An 18096-nucleotide genomic window follows, 5' to 3' on the forward strand; every position below is an offset into this window, starting at 1 on the left:
TTCTTCGCCACATCACCAAATGAAATATGCTTATTGGTCGTTGCACCAGAAAATAACGGGGTAATCTTTTGGAATACGTCTTATTATTATCGTCATTTTCCGTGAGCACGTCTTTTTAATTGTAAACACTCCCGTTCTGTTTGACGTGTGGAAGAGGACGCTAATGGGTGTGTGTGTGCGAGTTGGTTTTATGTAACCATTTCTTTAAGTGTTATTCTTTTACTTGTTTCAATCATTTGACTGCGGCCATGTTGGAGCACTGCCTTTAGTCGAAAACATCGACCCCAGGACTTATTCTATCGATCTCTTTGCCGATTCGCTAAGTTAAGGGGACGTAAACACACCAACATCGATTGTCAAGCGATGGTGGCGGGACAAACAGATACATATAAAACGGGCTTCTTTCAGTTTCCGCCAACCAAATCCACACACAAGTTTTAATTGACCGACTTTTTTTCCATGCATGCTGCAATATTTCGGCTCTTCGGTCATTAACAAAAAACCCCACATGGCTTTTTCGACGTTTATCTCGTTTTCTTCCTGGAAATTTACGGATTTTACATACAGAAATAAAGCAGGTAAGAACAAATATGGGCAATCTTTCGGAATACATCTCATTAACTTCGTCATTTTCCGTGAGCACGTTGACTTGTCAATTGTAAACATTCGTGTGCGTGCTTATTCTTGTTTGACGTGTTAAAGTGGAAGAGGAAGCTAATGGGTGTACGTGTGTGTGTGGAGGAAGCTAATAAGTGTACATATTCCGGTCCTTTCCTCAGAATCATAGAAGTGGCATTAACAATTTCGATAATAATACAAGGGACGTAACTCTTAAAACAATAAGGAAGATAATATCGCCAAGAAAAATCACACAAAATCAAAATGTTAGAATTCAAGAGAATTCGTATTAGAATTTTGAAAGTGTGTTTCTAGCATCTCAGGTTTTCTGTTTAGATACTTTTTGCGTCTGTTATTGTGTAATGCTATACGTGCGTGAAACATTAGTAGAGTAAACACTTTTAATTTCACTTCTTGTCAAATGATGACTGTGGTACGAAGCTATTATATAAAGTGTAAATGTGTGAACCAGCAGAATAATCAGAACGTTGGAATTCTGAGATTGTTTTCAGCAGTTCAACATTTTCTGTACCAAAGTTTTGACTCCACTCACAGGTTTTTACCATGAGTCGCAACACCCTTTGGAAAACAATCACGAGGAAACAAAAGCGGCAGTACATCGAACTAGCTGTGCTATATACCTAATCAACCTAATTTTCGTTTTAACGTCCACTTTCCATGCCATATTTTTTTACGACCAGATGCCCTCGCCAATCCTCACCTATTCCCAATTTAGGTATTTTCGGTCTACCATATTTTCTCATTGAAGTTTGGAAACGGAGGGTACGACTCCCATGACGTCCCCCCCCCCACCATTTTAAGGTCCGCCTGAGACTAGGGTGAAAGATACTCGCAGCAGGTGCCACGCAGTAGGACTGAAACCGAAACCACACAGCCTCTCTAGTTAAAACTAATTTTGTATCTTCTCATTACAGTAAATGTTTTGCTTTGAAGAATAACGATATCTAAAAATATGCAAACTTGTCTCCTGCGTGTTTTGAATTCAGGCCTGTTCCAATCGAGCAAACCTATGTGATTAAAGACCTTATTTTTTCAATATTACAGATATCTACTACTACTTTATACAAGTTTTATTTGTATTTAAAATGGTAGGGTGTGATTTGGGTACTATTTTTAGCAGATCTAGAGACCACACTTACAGGTCTCGGGGTGTGTCATCGCTGCTTTCTGAAGAAAAGTATGAAGTGAGAGTAACTAGGGATCGAAAATTGTATGTGGAATAAAACCGAGCATTCCTGATGTGAAAGGGATAAAAGAATTAAGAGCAAAGTGATCATATTTTGACGCTTATTCAGTCGCCTTGTACATGAATGAAATAAATGTTTCTACTTTAAGGCACAAGGCCTGAAATTTTGGGGGAGGGGGCCATTCGATTACATCGACTCCAGTGCGAAACTGGTACTTGATTTATCGACTCCAGCGGCATTTGAACTCAGAACGTAAAGACAGATGAAATACCGATATGCATTTCGCCCGGCGTGCTAATGATTCTGCCAGTTCGCCGCAGAATGAAATAAGGGTAAGATAAAAACAAAAACACGAATAAAAATTGCAAATCTTCGTTTCTACATGAATGACAAACTTTCCCGAGAAAAATAAATAGGATATGGTAACTTTTATGCTAGTTACAAAAAAAAAAAGTTAAAGAGCTTATGAAAAGCCTTAGCGATCTTTCGTTTAGAGAACCTTAAATTTAGGATTGTAAATGAAAGGAAACTAAGCCAAAAACGTAGTACAAGATCTCCCGTGTATAATACAGGACTATTACAAGATACACACCAGAGGTATATAATAAAGTAGGCAAAAATAATTTCAAAATATAATTGAGAAAAAGAAAACGTGTAAACCACGTGTGTGGAGCATACCATTTCCTTGGGATATACATATCCACGAATTCACCTGCTTCGTTCTGCATAATCCTTTCTTTATTCTAAGAAAATCTTCTGCAATAGTAAAGAAACAAAATGCGAGACTTAACAAATCATTGTACATTTAAAACCCTCAGTAATTCCATTATTAGTTTTAAGAAGAATCACACCAACAACTTACAGTTAAAATGGACGACCGTGAAAAGGAAGAGGAACACGAGATTTCGGGTAAATTATAACGAGAATCACGTTGTCCTCTCGTTCAGTATTTTTTTTTACGGGGGAGAATAAAAAGAATTAAAAAGGTTTCCTTTCATAAATGTAATTTTAATTGTTAAAATAACTATTATTTCTAAATATGAATTAGCTTAACGATTAAATACATATGTTTATTTTATGAATTAAAAAAAAATTCATACATCTGTAAGAGTGCAGACGCACACCTCTTCCTGTAATACCGCAAAAATAAAACCGGAGATCGTCTCATCTCGTTCCTTTCTAATTCTTCCAAATCCCAAATCTGTTCAACCCCATGTCTTTGCGCCAATTATCTACAAATATTCTCGGTTGAGGATTTGTAATACAAACGAATAACCTCAGTCGCTAGTCACAGAACAAGGTGATTGCTTATAATAGTGCTTTAAACCTGTGCACATGGCCGTAAAGGCATACATATGCAATGTACATTTCCGACTTTGTTTCCTTTAACTTTGAATACTTTCTAATGAAATAATCACAAATTTATTTCTGTTGATGTAGATTACAGTTATATCAGAATTTGTTGTGAAAATTGTTTGGGAGGTGGGGATAAGAGTTTCGCATAATTCACACGCCTCACCCTTGATTTCTCATGTTTTGATGTAAACTGCAATCACGGAAAAAAATAAATTGAGGATTCTTTCTCCTTTTCCCTTTTGGAATTTGTTAAATGAATTATCAGTATCTCTACCGCCATTCATGCCAGTTTTCAAAATACAAGGTCAAATTTACCACAGAATAAGTTTCGTTGTATAATACAGATGAAAATATTCCTAAATATGCTCAAGTTTAAATTATTCATGATTTAAATGACCAAATTAATATCAGAAATAGATTTCCCGCAAGAAAATTAGGCGGAGGTAAAGAATACGTACACCACCCGTTTTCGGCATAATCCTCACCCTAAACACCGGGTGTGCATATTCTTCGCCACATTACCAAATAAAATATGCTTATTAGTCGTTGCACCAGAAAATAACGGGCTAATCTTTTGGAATACGTCTCAGACTTATCTTCGTCATTTTCCCTAACACTAATTTAAATTATGTACTTTTGTTAATAAAATATAATTTAGATCAATAAATGATAGGTCATTCTAGTTTTCAATAAAATGAAATGTTTCAGCTGCTAATTTTTGTTTCCATAAATTATGCTGGTATCTCTGGAAAATTTCATATTATTAAAAAGATATTCATTTGACAAGTTCCAGGTGGAATACTCCTCAAAAGTATATATTATTCAACACTACTAGAATCTACATCGCAAAAACATATGAAGAAACAAAGTCGGGATGCATGAAATATCTGCCCCTCTCCATTTTTTTTTCACATTAAATTTCGGTGTAACCTTAATGCACACTATCTGAAAGACATTTGTAGAAAATGAAAAACCGATTTTTCTGAAAGTTATGAGGTGGAGTCGAGGCTGTGGTAAGTTTGCTTCCCAACTACATGGTTCCGAGTTCAGTTCCTCTGTGTGATATGTTGAACGTGTTTTCTATAGCCTCCAACCAACCAAAGCTGTGTCAGTGGATTTGGTTGATGGAAACTGAAAGGAGCCTGTCATATACATGTCTATGATTGTGCCCCACCACTGCTTGACAACTGGTGTTGGTGTGTTTATGTCTTTGTAACAATGGTTTGGCAAAAGAGACCAATAGAATAAGTACCAAGCTTAAAAAGATAAGTACTGGGGCCAATTTGTTCAACTAAAATTCTTCAAGGTGGTGCCCCAGCATGGCTTCAGCCTTTTGACTAAAGCAATTGCAAAGATAAAGAAAATCGCAGCATGTGAATTATCCAAAAACTTATCTCAACACCTCCTGATGAAACAATTTTCACTAAATCCGATATAGTTGTAATCTATACCATGTGAAACTCGTATAAAATTTCATTAAAATAACATCCCCTTTTCAGAAAGTTTTGAGGAAACAAATTCAGGCAGGAGACACATTTGCATAGTTATAACTGCATGGAAATTAGGGGAAGGGGTTATATAGGCACCAGTGCTGAACTGGAACTCATTTTATTGACCCCGAAGGAATGAAGGGAAAAGTTGACCTTGGTGAGATTTGGTCTCAGAAAGTAAAAAGTTGGAATAAATACCATAAAGCATTTTGTTTGACAGTAATGTTTCAGTCAAGCCACCACTTTTACTAATAATAACAGTTTCTTAATTAGGCACAAAGCCTACAATTTTGAAAGAGGGATCTTGATACAATTGATCCCAGTGCTTAAGTGGTACTTTTCTATTTCATTGATGCCGGAGGGGTTGTCCTTAGTGGAATTTCAATTCAAAATGTAAAGAGCTGGAACAATTATTGCATAGCATTTTTTTCCTAATGTTTTCACAATTCTGCTCACTGCCTTAAAATAATTTCTAATTGAGGTATAAGGTCAACAATTTTGAGGGGAGATCTTGAAAGGAATGAAAGGCAGAGTTGACCTCAGCAAGATTTTAATTCAGAATGCTACCTTAATAATAATTATGCACCAGTGACAGGTAAAAGGCACCTGTACTTGTGACACGTAAATGGGCACCAGTGTTGGTGATGTAAAAGACACCCAGTACACTGTAAAGTACTTGATGTTAGGAAGAGCATCCAGCTGTAGAAACCACGTCAAAGAAAATACAAGCCTGGTACAGCTCTAGTCAAACTGTCTACCCAGCATGGAAAATGGATATTAAATGATAATGATTTAAGGTTATGCACCAACACATAAGTGAGGGCTTGGTTGCAGTATAACTTGATTCACCAACTACTGGCATGGGTTGTACGGTTTGACCAGAGCTGGCAAGCTGGGGAGTTGTTCCAGGTTCTAGTCCTATTTGGCTTGGTTTCTATGGCTGGATGCCACTTCTTAATGCCAACCACTTTACAGTGTGTACTGGGTGCTTTTAACATGGCACCACATGTGTGTTTTTACATGATACCAACATGAGTGCTTTTTATGTGGCACTGGCACATGACACTTGCAGGCCAATCCTCTTCACCACCAAGGGGAGTAACCTTAACACTTCTGCTGTGGAGGACAGGTCTTCTTGAGTAAAAAAAAAATAACTAAAACTATACCAACAACACTCTGCAAAGACATAGTGATCTTCTCAAATTCCATTAAACAGGTGATCATGTGGGAACTGACATTACTCTTAAAAGAACATGTGGAGTAAGTGCATGAGAGGATGCTTGTTGGGACAATAACATCCATCAAGACTTCCATGCATCCTGAAATTCACAATCAGTACATTCAATTCCCACACCCCCATTTTTTTTTTATCAATGACATATTCACTGTTGACTTCCTGTGTATATTCTATGTATTGTTCACTTTTTCTGATCAGTTATAGTGCACCTGAGCACTATATACAATAAGTTTATTTTATTATATGTGGTTAGGGCAGCGGACTCGCGGTTTCGATTCCCAGACCGGGCGTTGTGAGTGTTTATTGAGCGAAAACACCTAAAGCTCCACAAGGCTCTGGCAGGGGATGGTGGCGAACCCTGCTGTACTCTTTCACCACAACTTTCTCTCACTCTTCCTTCCTGTTTCTGTTGTGCCTGTAATTCAAAGGGTCGGCCTTGTCACACTGTCATGCTGAATATCCCTGAGAACTACGTTAAGGGTACACATGTCTGTGGAGTGCTCAGCCACTTGCACGAGCAGGCTGTTCCGTTGATCGGATCAACTGGAACCCTCGACGTCGTAAGCGACGGAGTGCCAACAACAACATTATATGTCAGTGCCAGGTGCTGGTAGAGCAGTGCAAAGATCAGGGTTGGCAGACATGTTGTGAGGCAATAGAAGTGAGCTGTCGAGGGTTTGTGGGGGCGTTCATTTTGCAAAGCTCTGACTGCGTTTGGAGTTACTGGTGCAGGGAAGAGGAAGGCTATAAATTCCATCACTGAAGCTGCAGAGAATGCCACGAAGTGGCTTTGGATAAGGAAGGCAGACCAGTAGTTTGTTGCTATTGGGATGGAAACTGGGGCATGATCAACCCCAGCTAGGTCAACTGGATGAGGGGTCTGATGCTAAAAGACTCGAAACCCACCCAAAGTCCAGAAACATCACTGATGCTGCATTCCAGAACATTTGCAAAATGCATTTAAAAAGAAAAAACCCCAAAAGGAACTAACAATGCAAGGACGATAACCCTATATTGAGTAATCTCCCTTTACTTTTAAAATTTCGTTTGTCGTCTGCTTTAACAGAAATTTGCAACGTAAATAGGATTAATAAAGTCCAAGAGCTTTCGGTAAAGGTTTTCTATTTCTCTCTCTTTTCCATTAAGGAATGTGAAAATAAACAGGCAGGAATTTCTTTTTCATTCTTTGCTGAAACGATAGCATATTTAGTAAAAAAAAATCAGTCCTTTTTTTTGATTATCAAGTTTAGTCTGAAGATTAATATTTCTAGAAGGATTTCTGCAGTGTGTGGGTGGAAGGATATATTGGTGGGAGGAGCGTGTAGGAGAGTATTGGGGGTAAGGTATGTCCGTGTGAAAGTGTGTGTAGGAGGAGTGTATAAGGGAGGAGTATGTATGTAAGGGAGGAACATGTGCTGAGGAAGAGTTCATGGGAGGTGTGTGTATGTGTGTGTGAGTAGGAATGTGTGTAGGCGAGGATGGTTTGTGTATGTCTAAAAAGATTGCACAGCGGAGGAGTATATATGTGTGTGGAGACTGTATGACGAACACATAGAAGGAGGAGTGTGTGCATGTGTAAGAGTGTGTTAGAGGAGTATGTATGTTGGAACTGAGGTGCGAGTGTAGGGAGGAAGTTCTTGTCAAAGAGTCCTGTTGTCCTATGTGTGTCCATAAGAGAGAAGAATCAGTGTGTGTATGTGTGAGTGTGTTAGTTTCCTGTAAGTATGTGTGCTTGTTATTCATGTGTGTGGATATATGTATGGCTATATCTATATATACAGGTGCATTTGCTATGGGTGTGTATATGGGATGAAGTGGTAAAGACAGATCTCAGGATGTTGGGCCTTATAGAGGAAATGACAATGGACTGAAATGTCTGGCGATATGAGGTTCTTGAGAAGACCCGCCCACATCAGCAAAACTGAATTCTAGAAGCACTGTGTTCCACCCACACATAACAAGAAAATTTTCCTCACACCCTGCCCAAACAAACCAAACTACATCTCTACATCTCTTCCACATGTTTCCTCTTACGTGCACTATGTTCACCTCTCACTCCCCAATCCTGTCCACACTACTCCGTTTCTCTGTATCATTGCCATCTGGTAGCCCCCCCACCCACCCTCAGGTTTTCCAAACTCACTGCATTCCCCTTTCCCACTCTCTACTCATGCTTCTTTGGGAATGTCCTATCACTTATATTATGACCTTTGAACCTCAAGGGTACTTCTCACCATCTATCTCTCTTCTTTTAGTTGACCATCCCATTTATATTCTGATCCCTGTCCCTTGTAAGTATGTCTGACACTTTGCCACCATCTCTCTCCTGCTGTCTCCCACTCTCTCTCTCTTTCTCCTGCTCTTCCCTCAGGTTGGGTAACCATGTATCTCCTTTACAGCAGTGTGCCTGTCTCTGTCCTCATTCCTGATATCTCTTTCTCTCTCTCTCTTGTCATATAATCTTGTACCTCCTTTACAGCATGACACCTGTTCTGTCTCTCTGTCTCACTATAACCTTTCATCATCTGATATAAGATCACCTCTTCTAATGCCCCGCTTCCCTCTCAAAAGATTTTTGTCTTGCAAGTTACTCAGTGACCCTGTCAGTGCAGGTGCCACTTAAAAAACATTATGTCAGCACTGTAAAGTGGCTGGCATTTGGAAGGGCATCCAGCTGTAAAAACCATGCCAAAACTGACCTTGCCTGTACTTGTACCACGTAAAAAGCTCTCAGTCCACTCTGCTAGGTGGTTGGTGTTAGGAAGGGCATCCTGCCATAAAAACCCTTCCAAAACAGACACAGAAGTCTGGTGCAGGCTTCCGCCTGGTTGGCTCCTGTCAATCCATCCCACCCATACCAGCATGGAAGGCAGACATTAAACAATGATGTTGATGTATGATGTGTAACTACTTGTATTATGTAAGTTTGTCAGCATGTATGCATATGAAAAAAAACAATATGTTTGTGTTGGAGTACTTGTGTGTGTGTGAGAGAGAGAGAGAAATATATATAAATATATGTGTGTGTGTGTGATGAATATAAATGTATGTGCATGGATGTGTTTGAGATGTATACAAGTGCATTACATGGGAGTGTGTGTATGACTGTGTGAAAGAGTGCATTTATGAGTATGTGAGAGAGAGAGAGGATAAATATGGTGGTATGAACATGTGTGTGAGTATATGTAGCTATTTACAAGTTTTATCTCTTATTCCTCCATTTATTGTATTCTCTCTTCTCTCTGTCTACTTAAGAACTAATTAAGTTTGCTCTGCCAGATCTGAAATATTTGCAATATGCATAGCATATATGAATGGAGGATGTTTCACATCTCACATTTACTGCAAAGCACTTGAGCTAATGCAAGAGTCTAAATATGGTCACTCAACATACGGAAAACTACAGCCCAATCTTCTTCAAACCAGACCCTACTGATTGGAAGACAAAACAAAAGCAACCCCCTCCCTAAAAAAAGAACAGAAAAACCTAAGATGCATTGCATAAAGTAGCCTGGGGCTACACTCTTCTTGATTAAAAAACAACAGTGCATATGAACGGCTATGTTTGCTTTGCCTAGGGATTCAATAATAATTTGCAAGTACAATTTGGTATCTGTAAAGCATACATATTTATGTGTGTGTGTGTGTGTGAGAGAGAGAGAGTGCGTGTGTGTGTTTGAGAGAGAGAGAGAGTGTGCGTGTGTGAGAGAGAGAGAGAGAGAGAGAGTGTGTGTGCGCATGCGTGTATGTGTATGCACATATTAAGGTTGTTAGTTTCCAATCTATGGAGAAATAGCTTAAGTTGTTCTGTTTACATATCTACTATATAGTTTATACACACACACACACACACATACACATACATACACACATGTGTATGTGTGTGTGTGTGTGTACATGTGTGTTATCATCATCATCATCATCATGTAATGTCCATATCCCATGCTGGCATAAATTGGACAGTTTGACAGGATCCAATAGATCCAAGGACTGCATTATGCTCCACTGTCTACTTTGGCATGGTTTCTTCAGCTGGATGTTCTTCCTAATCCCAACCATTTTACAACATGTACTGAATGCTATTTCAGCTCAACCATCACTAGTGAGGTTGTCATGCAGCTTGCAAGACCATGAATCCTAAGAGATGAAAGATTAAATTATAAGAGAAGGGACCAGAGCAGAACAGTTTTCTTGATGTAAAGGAGCTACATGGTTAATCACATTTTAGAAGACAGAGTTGGGGTGATCAGGATGGAGCTGGGAAGAGATAAAAAGCAGTAGTGAAGAGATGTCAGGGTGACTCTCAAGGAAGAAGGGGAGTAAAGTGAGGTGGGCCACATCAACATGTAAAATGTCACCAATTGATTAGAAGAATCACAGAGCTGACAGTGAAATATGAAATAATTAGACTGAAGAATTTGGAAATCTACATAATGTATGATGTAATCTATTATGATTGGATTAAATAAAATTTCTAACAAAACAATTGTCACAAATTTAAACTCTATTTGTTCATTTCTTTATTATATATATACTATATATGTATGTATGTATCATCATCATCATCATTATCATCATCGTTTAACGTCCGCTTTCCATGCTAGCATGGGTTGGACGATTTGACTGAGGACTAGTGAAACCGGATGGCAACACCAAGCTCCAATCTAATTTGGCAGAGTTTCTACAGCTGGATGCCCTTCCTAACGCCAACCACTCCAAGAGTGTAGTGGGTGCTTTTACGTGTCACCTGCACGAGGGCCAGTCAGGCGGTACTGGCAACGGCCATGCTCAAAATGGTGTCTTTTATGTACCACCCGCACAAGAGCCAGTCCAGGGGCACTGGCAACGATCTCGCTCGAAAATCCTATGAAGGCCAGTCACTCTTTTACTTGTTTCAGTCATTTGCCTGTGGCCATGCTGGAGCACCGCCTTTTAGTCGAGCAAATCGACCCCAGGACTTATTCTTTGTAAGCCTAGTACTTATTGTATCAGTCTCTTTTGCCGAACCGCTAAGTTACGGGGGCATAAACACACCAGCATCGGTTGTCAAGTGATGTTGGAGGGGACACAGACACATACACATATAAATATATATACATATATACGACGGGCTTTTTTCAGCTTCTGTCTACCAAATCCACTCACAAGGCTTTGGTCAGCCTGAGGCTATAGTAGAAGACACTTGCCCAAGGTGCCACACAGTGGGACTGAATGTGGAACCATGTGGTTCATAAGCAAGCTACTTACCACACAGCCACTCCTATGCCTGTATATATATATATATATATATATATATATATATATATATATATATATATATATATATATACACTTGTGTGTGTGTCTGTGTGTGTGTGTGTGCTGGTGCCATGTAAAAAACATCCAGACTACACTGTATTTGGAAGGGCATCCAGCTGTTAAAAACCACTCTAAAATTGACCTCACTTGTGCTGATACCACATAAAAAGCACCCAGTCCACTCTGCAGGGTGGTTCGTGTTAGGAAGGGCTTCCAACTGTAGAAACCATGCCAAACATTGAAGCTTGGTGCAATTTTCTACCTAGCCAACTCCTGTCAAACCGTCCAGCCCATGCCAGCATAGAAAGCAGATGTTAAATGATGATGTTGATGGTGAGGATGAGGATAATGGTGATGGTGGGACATCATTAATTTTCAAAAGTAGACTGTTAAATCATTTGAGTTCATTTAAAGACAAAAATAAAAGGTTCCAAACGAATCTTAGCAAATTAATCTGGTCTTTTAAGGACAGTAACAAAGACTATACTATTAAATGGGAATTATTGGGTTGTCCGGAAAGTTCGTGCCGATTTATAGTAACTTACCTTTCGACTTATTTGCCATGAAACCACCTCAGTTCTGGGAAGAGGGTATTTTCAAGTTAGAGGAAAGATGGAGACGCATTGTGCAACAAAATGGTTCATATTTGGTTGATTAAAAATGTAATGGCAAGTATTTATTGACCTTTTTCTTTCCTTTAAAAATCAACATGAACTTTCCGAACAACCCAATAATTTACACCGCAAAACCATACAGACCTGGAACCAATAGATGTGACCTATTTTACTGGATTTTCACATCCAAAGGTTATGTAGTAAATTCTAGACAGGAACAAGATGGGAACAAGCACTGAGATGCTTGCACATGAGGAAATTCACATTTGCCAAATATAAATGAATAATTATCATTTAAACTATACAGGGTTTTGAAATGATGGACTAAAAAGGATTATCTAATGGAGATTGTTTGCATCTTAACTTAATGGACAGCTTGATATCATACAATGCAGAGTAGATAAAAGAAAATCTTTAAACAGCCAAATTAAAGGATATCAAGTAAAGACTCTGAAGAAACTGCGCCAGTTTTATAGTAGGGTTGCAATTGCTATGGTTACTAATTGGTGCAATTGAAACATGTGTTGGTTTATGTAAGGTGGTATATAAATTAAAGAATTAAAGGTAATGCTATGCAACTTCATAGTAATCGTTATTATTAACACACACACACACACACAGAGGATGGACCAAAAGTCACGCACCAAAATATTTGATTGCTTTGTTTATATTACGCTAGTATTATTATGGTAGCAAGCTGGCAGCACTGTTAACATGTTGGGCAAAATGCTTAGCAGCATTTTGTCCATCCTTATGTTCTGAGTTCAAATTCAGCCATGATTGACTTTGCCTTTCATCCTTTCCGGGTCAATGAAATAGGTACCAGTTATGCACTGAACTTGATGTAGTTGACTAACCGCCTCTCCCAAAATTTCAGGCCTTGTGCCTATAATAGAAAGGATTATTGTTATTCATTTTATTCATTATGTACAAATATGTAATAGTCATCATTATTTTATTTATTTCATTCAATTTTAGGAAATTTGAAGCATGCCTTTGGCAATTCCAGAGCATATTGAACTTATTTTATGTGTGACTTTTGGCCCCCACCCTGTATACACATGCATGCATACAGACAGACAGACAGACAAACAAACCAACAATAGGCTTCTTTCAGTTTCTACCCTCCAAATCCACTCATAAGTCTATGGCCAGCCCAAGACTGTAAAAGAAAACACTTGCTGAAGGTACCATGCAGTGGGACTGAACTTTAAACCATGTGGTTGGGAAGATAACTACTTCATCACACTTGATCAGTAATTTGAAATAAATACTATGCAACTGGTTTTATTTAATCTAATGAAATATACTTTCTCATGGTCACTTGTAGGAGTTGGATGGGTCGGTCTGTTTAGGGTTAAAATCTTAGCCAAGGTCGAAGTGTATTGCCAAGATCACAGTGCATTGGCAAGGTAACATTATGCTTCCTGGGTCAGAGTGTACTGCCAAGGTTGCAGTATACTGCTGTATGGATGCCAGGCAAACCTAGTGATTGAATCAGTTGGTAGCGATAGCTTTTTTGTTTCTTTAAGTAAAGATTTTAAAACACCAGCTGCTGCAGCTACTGATGATGATATGATGATGATGATGATGATGGTGATGATGATGACGACGATGTAGCTGATGATCTGATTGCTAAATCTTACAGCTAACTGTTGAAATCATACATCAGTAGGTGTAATTGAACACTGATATTATCTGTGAAGTCTACCATAACCATTGACTCATTATCAGCAGCATTCCTGTGATATATATCTATCTATCTTCAGGCTTGTGATTCTGCAGTGCAACAGGAGATCCACTTACATTGCTAATACCCTCAAAATAGACATGAATATTTTAACCTCCCATTTCTACCTTCTGCAAGAAAAAAAAGTTGTTGTTTTTTTTAGCTCCAGGTCAGCCTTAATACAACAGCTCTATATCATCAAAAACATTGCAGCTGTGACCTTCCCAATCATTTTAGGGATATCTAGGACTATTATCCAATATAACCTTATCTTTTGAAAGACAAAAGGGTGTGATTTGAGGGATATTTTGGTCGTTATTTCTAGCAGGTTGAGTGATTGCATAGAGACTTCTTTGTCCTGTACAAATAACTGAAAGCTGTATTATATGTTAATAATAGCAAGAACAGTATTTTACCATAAAAATTTCAAATCCTGTTGTGATTGATTTCACTTGTTGGGACTTATTTTCATGATTGTAAAACAAACTCTTGAAGGTGTGAGGTATCATTAATTGAACTCCAAAATATTACTGGTACTTATTTACTGCATGTGGAGGCACATGGCTTAGTGGTTAGGGTGTTGGACACATGATTGTAAGATTGTGGTTCTGATTCCTGGACTGGGCAATGCATTGTATTCTTGAGCAAAACACTTCATTTCATGTTGCTCCAGTCCACTCAGCTGGTAAAAATGAAGAATCCTGCGATGGCCCAGTGTCCCATCCAGGTGGGAACACTTACACCATTGAAACTGGGAAACCAGTCCTATACTCCTTATGAAGTAATGTGGATTAATTCTAAACTTACTGCCTTACCCAGGAGAGTAGCAAAACAAAGTAGGTTCCAATGCCTTTCAGCCAGAGTCAACAAGAGAGTTAGTAATGCAATTATTCAATATGCTAGAAATAGCAGCCAAATCTTTCTCAGATCACATCCTACTACCTTAAAAAGAAGACAGAGAAAAGGTAGGTTATGTAGTGTAGCCTAAGGTTCACTATGTCAGACAATATAAAGCAAACAAAACAAAACAATACTCATGTCTTGAATGCCTTTGGTCATAACTGACTGGGAGGCTAAACTGCTGCTGCTGTTGCTACAACAACAACAACAACAGCAGCAGCAGCAGCAGCAACTACTACTACTACTACTACTACTACTACTACTACTACTACTACTACTACTACTGCTACTACTATAGAATAATTTGGTATTCATTTTGAAAACAAGTCTTAAGAGTTGCTTTCACTTTTCCTCCCCACCTCTCCCTTTCATCTGTCTGTCTATCTGTTTCAGTTCTTCCAATCCTTTCCAGTACTCTAGTATATTACTGGTATTTGGTTAGTCAGCCCTTGACAGGTGGTGGTCTTTGAAATTTAAATTGAAGATGTAGATTGTTTATTGTATAACACCACATAGAATTGTGTAATGTCTGCCCCTCACCTCCATCACTACCAATATATACTAAATGATCTAGTCCTTTGTAGAACTAGACTGCTATCTAAGAATGTCATTATTTGTCAACTGTGAGTCAGAATCAATATTGATATTTATGACTCAGATAGTAGTTCTAATGCGACAGTATTTTCAATATGGAATCATATTCTAAATGGAATGCAAACTGTTAAATCAAACTTGCCTGAGACACAGTCTTCATGAAGAAATTCTCTCTGGAAGTTTCAAATCTCAAGAGTATTTGAACTGAAGCCATTCTGTCACTTTAACTGGAATTGTAACATTGAACCTTTTATTGAGGATAATTGCCACAACATAACATGGCAAATACTATAGAGAAAATATTTTGCTAACAATCATCTATGACTTTGTTTTGTAGACATTTCACTTCTCTTGTATTATTTCTCAGGGCTGTGAGAAAAATCTGATCAACGTCTAATAATCTCGTTTCCTCTACTTCCAAGTAAATCTGACACTTTGAGCCATTATAAGAAATCAATATTGGTGACTCATGTAGACAATAGTATTGATTGTTTGGAGTTGGTGGAATTAGAAGAAATGGTGGAGCACCAGACTACTTATTCCTTTTATTATTCAACTTCACTGTTCTAATTCTGAGTTCAAATCCTGCCATTATTGGTTTCAAGTTTTGGTACAAGGCTAGTGATTTCAGGGGAGGGGGTTAAGTTGATTACATTGATCCCAGTTTTCAAATGGTGCTAATTTTATCAACCTTGAAAGGATGAAAGGCTAAGTTGACTTTGGTGGCTCTTGAACTCAGAACATAAAAAAGGGATGAAATACTACTAAGCATTTTTGCCAGCATGCTAACGATTCTGCTGGCTTACTGCCTTAAATCATGCCATTATTGACTTTGGTAAGGTGGTGAGCTGGCAGAATTGTTAACATGCTGGGTAAAACGCTTAGCAGCATTTTGTCTGTCTTTATGTTCTGAGTTCAAATTCCACCAAGGTCACCTTTGCCTTTCATCCTGTTGGGGTCAATAAAATAAGAACCAATTGAATACTGGGGTCAATGTAATTGACTAGTTTCCTCCCACCAAATTTCAGGCCTTGTACCTGAAATTAGGAAGGATTATTGACTTTGGTTTCTATCTATTCAGGGCCAATAAGATAAATTCTAGTGATATAATAAGTGATATAATAATAGGGTGGTGAGATGGCAGAATCATTAGCACGCCAGATGACACGCTAAGCGCTATTTTGTCTTCCGTTACGTTCTGAGTTCAAATTCCGCTGAGGTCGACTTTGCCTTTCATCCTTTCAGGGTCGATTAAATAAGTACCAGTTACGCACTGGGGTCGATGTGATCGACTTAATCCCTTTGTCTGTCCTTGTTTGTCCCCTCTATGTTTAGCCCCCAGTGGACAATAAAGAAATAGATATAATAAGTAAAGTCAATAGATTGTTCCCTCCTTTGTAACAGTTGGCCTGATATTCTAGTCACCTGAAATGAAACATGTTTTAAAGGAGACAAGGAAAAATCTGAAGTGATAAGATTGGGTCAAGACTAGATGACTAGATAGAACATTTAATTCCAAAGGGCAGCTAATCACATATTTAAGTAATTAAAGAGTGGTTTTGAATATTTCAAATGTTTTCAACGTTAAAGATAGCCTAATTATATCATTGAGCCTAATTATATCATTGAAACCTACAATGGTTATTTGTGGTGAACTGCTATTTATAATTAAATTATCAATTAATATAACTTCTTGTTCCACTTAATGTTTTTAATGAACATTCTATGAAAGCATTAGTTCTTGTCCAGTTACCATAGTTAAGCAACATTGAGCCTAGCTAGAACTTAGATTGGTGCCTACTTGGGAAATGTAGGTACTGTAAGAAAAACTGTTAGTTACTGGTGGTGCTGTCTGGATGAAATCAATAATAGATGATAAAATAAGATAATAAATTCTTAATTTAGTTGCTATAGGGCCAGTAAGCAAATGCTAAGATTTTATTCTACTTATCTTCATCATCATTTAACGTCCACTTTCTATGCTGGCAATGGACTGAATGGTTTGACAGGAGCTGGTAAACCAGAGAACAGCACCAAGCTATACTGTCTGTTTTAGAGATGGAGGTTAATAAAGCGTAAACATCTAGAGTTTTTCACCATGCTTGCTTGACTAATAATGTTAGCTAATGTATAATATTTTTCTTTATTACCTGATTTAATCATACTACAGTTATTATTTCTAATTAACTAATTATTGAAAATTATCAGTCATGTTTTACTGGTTAGAACATTATCTGGCAAGAAAAATATTTTAAGGAGGAGGGAAAATGATAAATTGTAATACTGACTGGATTTGATGGTGCTTAAACATTACCTTGACTGAAACATGTTTTAAAGGGTCAGGAGAAACGACTCTTTAAAGGGTTAAGGAAATGCTGTAATATTGATTCCTAATACTGATACAAGGTCATGTATGTCGAAGGAGGGCTATAATCAATAAAATCTATCTTAGTACTTGACTGGTATTTTATTTCATCAGCCCTGAAAGGATAAAGGGCAAAGTCACCCTCAGCAGGATTTGAACTCAGAATGTAAAGTGTCATAACTAAATACTGTAATTAATATTTTCTCCAAGATACTAAAGATTCTACCAATCCACCATGCTTCAAAATGCTAGATTGGAGAGAAGAACATTAACTGAAAATAACATGTTTTCATAGAGAGAAGAATGTGAAGTAGCATTATCCATAGTGCTTTAGTAACAACATGCATGGAATAAAATGGTTTCAAGTGAAAAATTAAAATAGGTCAAGGATTTAAATTACAAATGATATTAATTTTTCTTAACAATGTTTGTTGTGTATAGAAAAATAATAAATAATTGGTGACTTGTTACTATGTATCTTTGTCAATTTCACCAATATAATTGTTTTAATTAGTGCATAGAGAAAATACATAAATAGATGAATAAAAAGATCACAATAAAGGTTATATATTCATTTATGTGTATGTGTGTGTCTGCAATGCCAGCAAATATACATACATACATACACACACACACACACACACACACACACACACACACACACACACACACACACACACACACACA

The 18096-nt window shown here is 37.8% G+C and overlaps 1 protein-coding gene across 1 annotated transcript in view; it reads right to left on the minus strand.

Annotated features, from left to right (window-relative positions):
• Window positions 1–2765, minus strand: part of LOC106876195 (40S ribosomal protein S21) — a 9334-nt gene extending 6569 nt beyond the window's left edge. Inside the window, exons 1-2 of the mRNA XM_014924636.2 lie at window positions 2689–2765; window positions 2505–2582 (exon numbers count right to left, since the gene is read on the minus strand). Coding sequence (XP_014780122.1) covers window positions 2505–2554 — 50 coding nt within the window. The 5' untranslated portion in view covers window positions 2555–2582; window positions 2689–2765. The remainder of the gene's footprint in view (window positions 1–2504; window positions 2583–2688) is intronic.
• Between the last annotated feature and the right edge of the window lie 15331 nt (window positions 2766–18096).

The sequence above is a fragment of the Octopus bimaculoides genome, chromosome 9 (genome assembly GCF_001194135.2).
Source record: "Octopus bimaculoides isolate UCB-OBI-ISO-001 chromosome 9, ASM119413v2, whole genome shotgun sequence".
Taxonomy (NCBI): domain Eukaryota; kingdom Metazoa; phylum Mollusca; class Cephalopoda; order Octopoda; family Octopodidae; genus Octopus; species Octopus bimaculoides.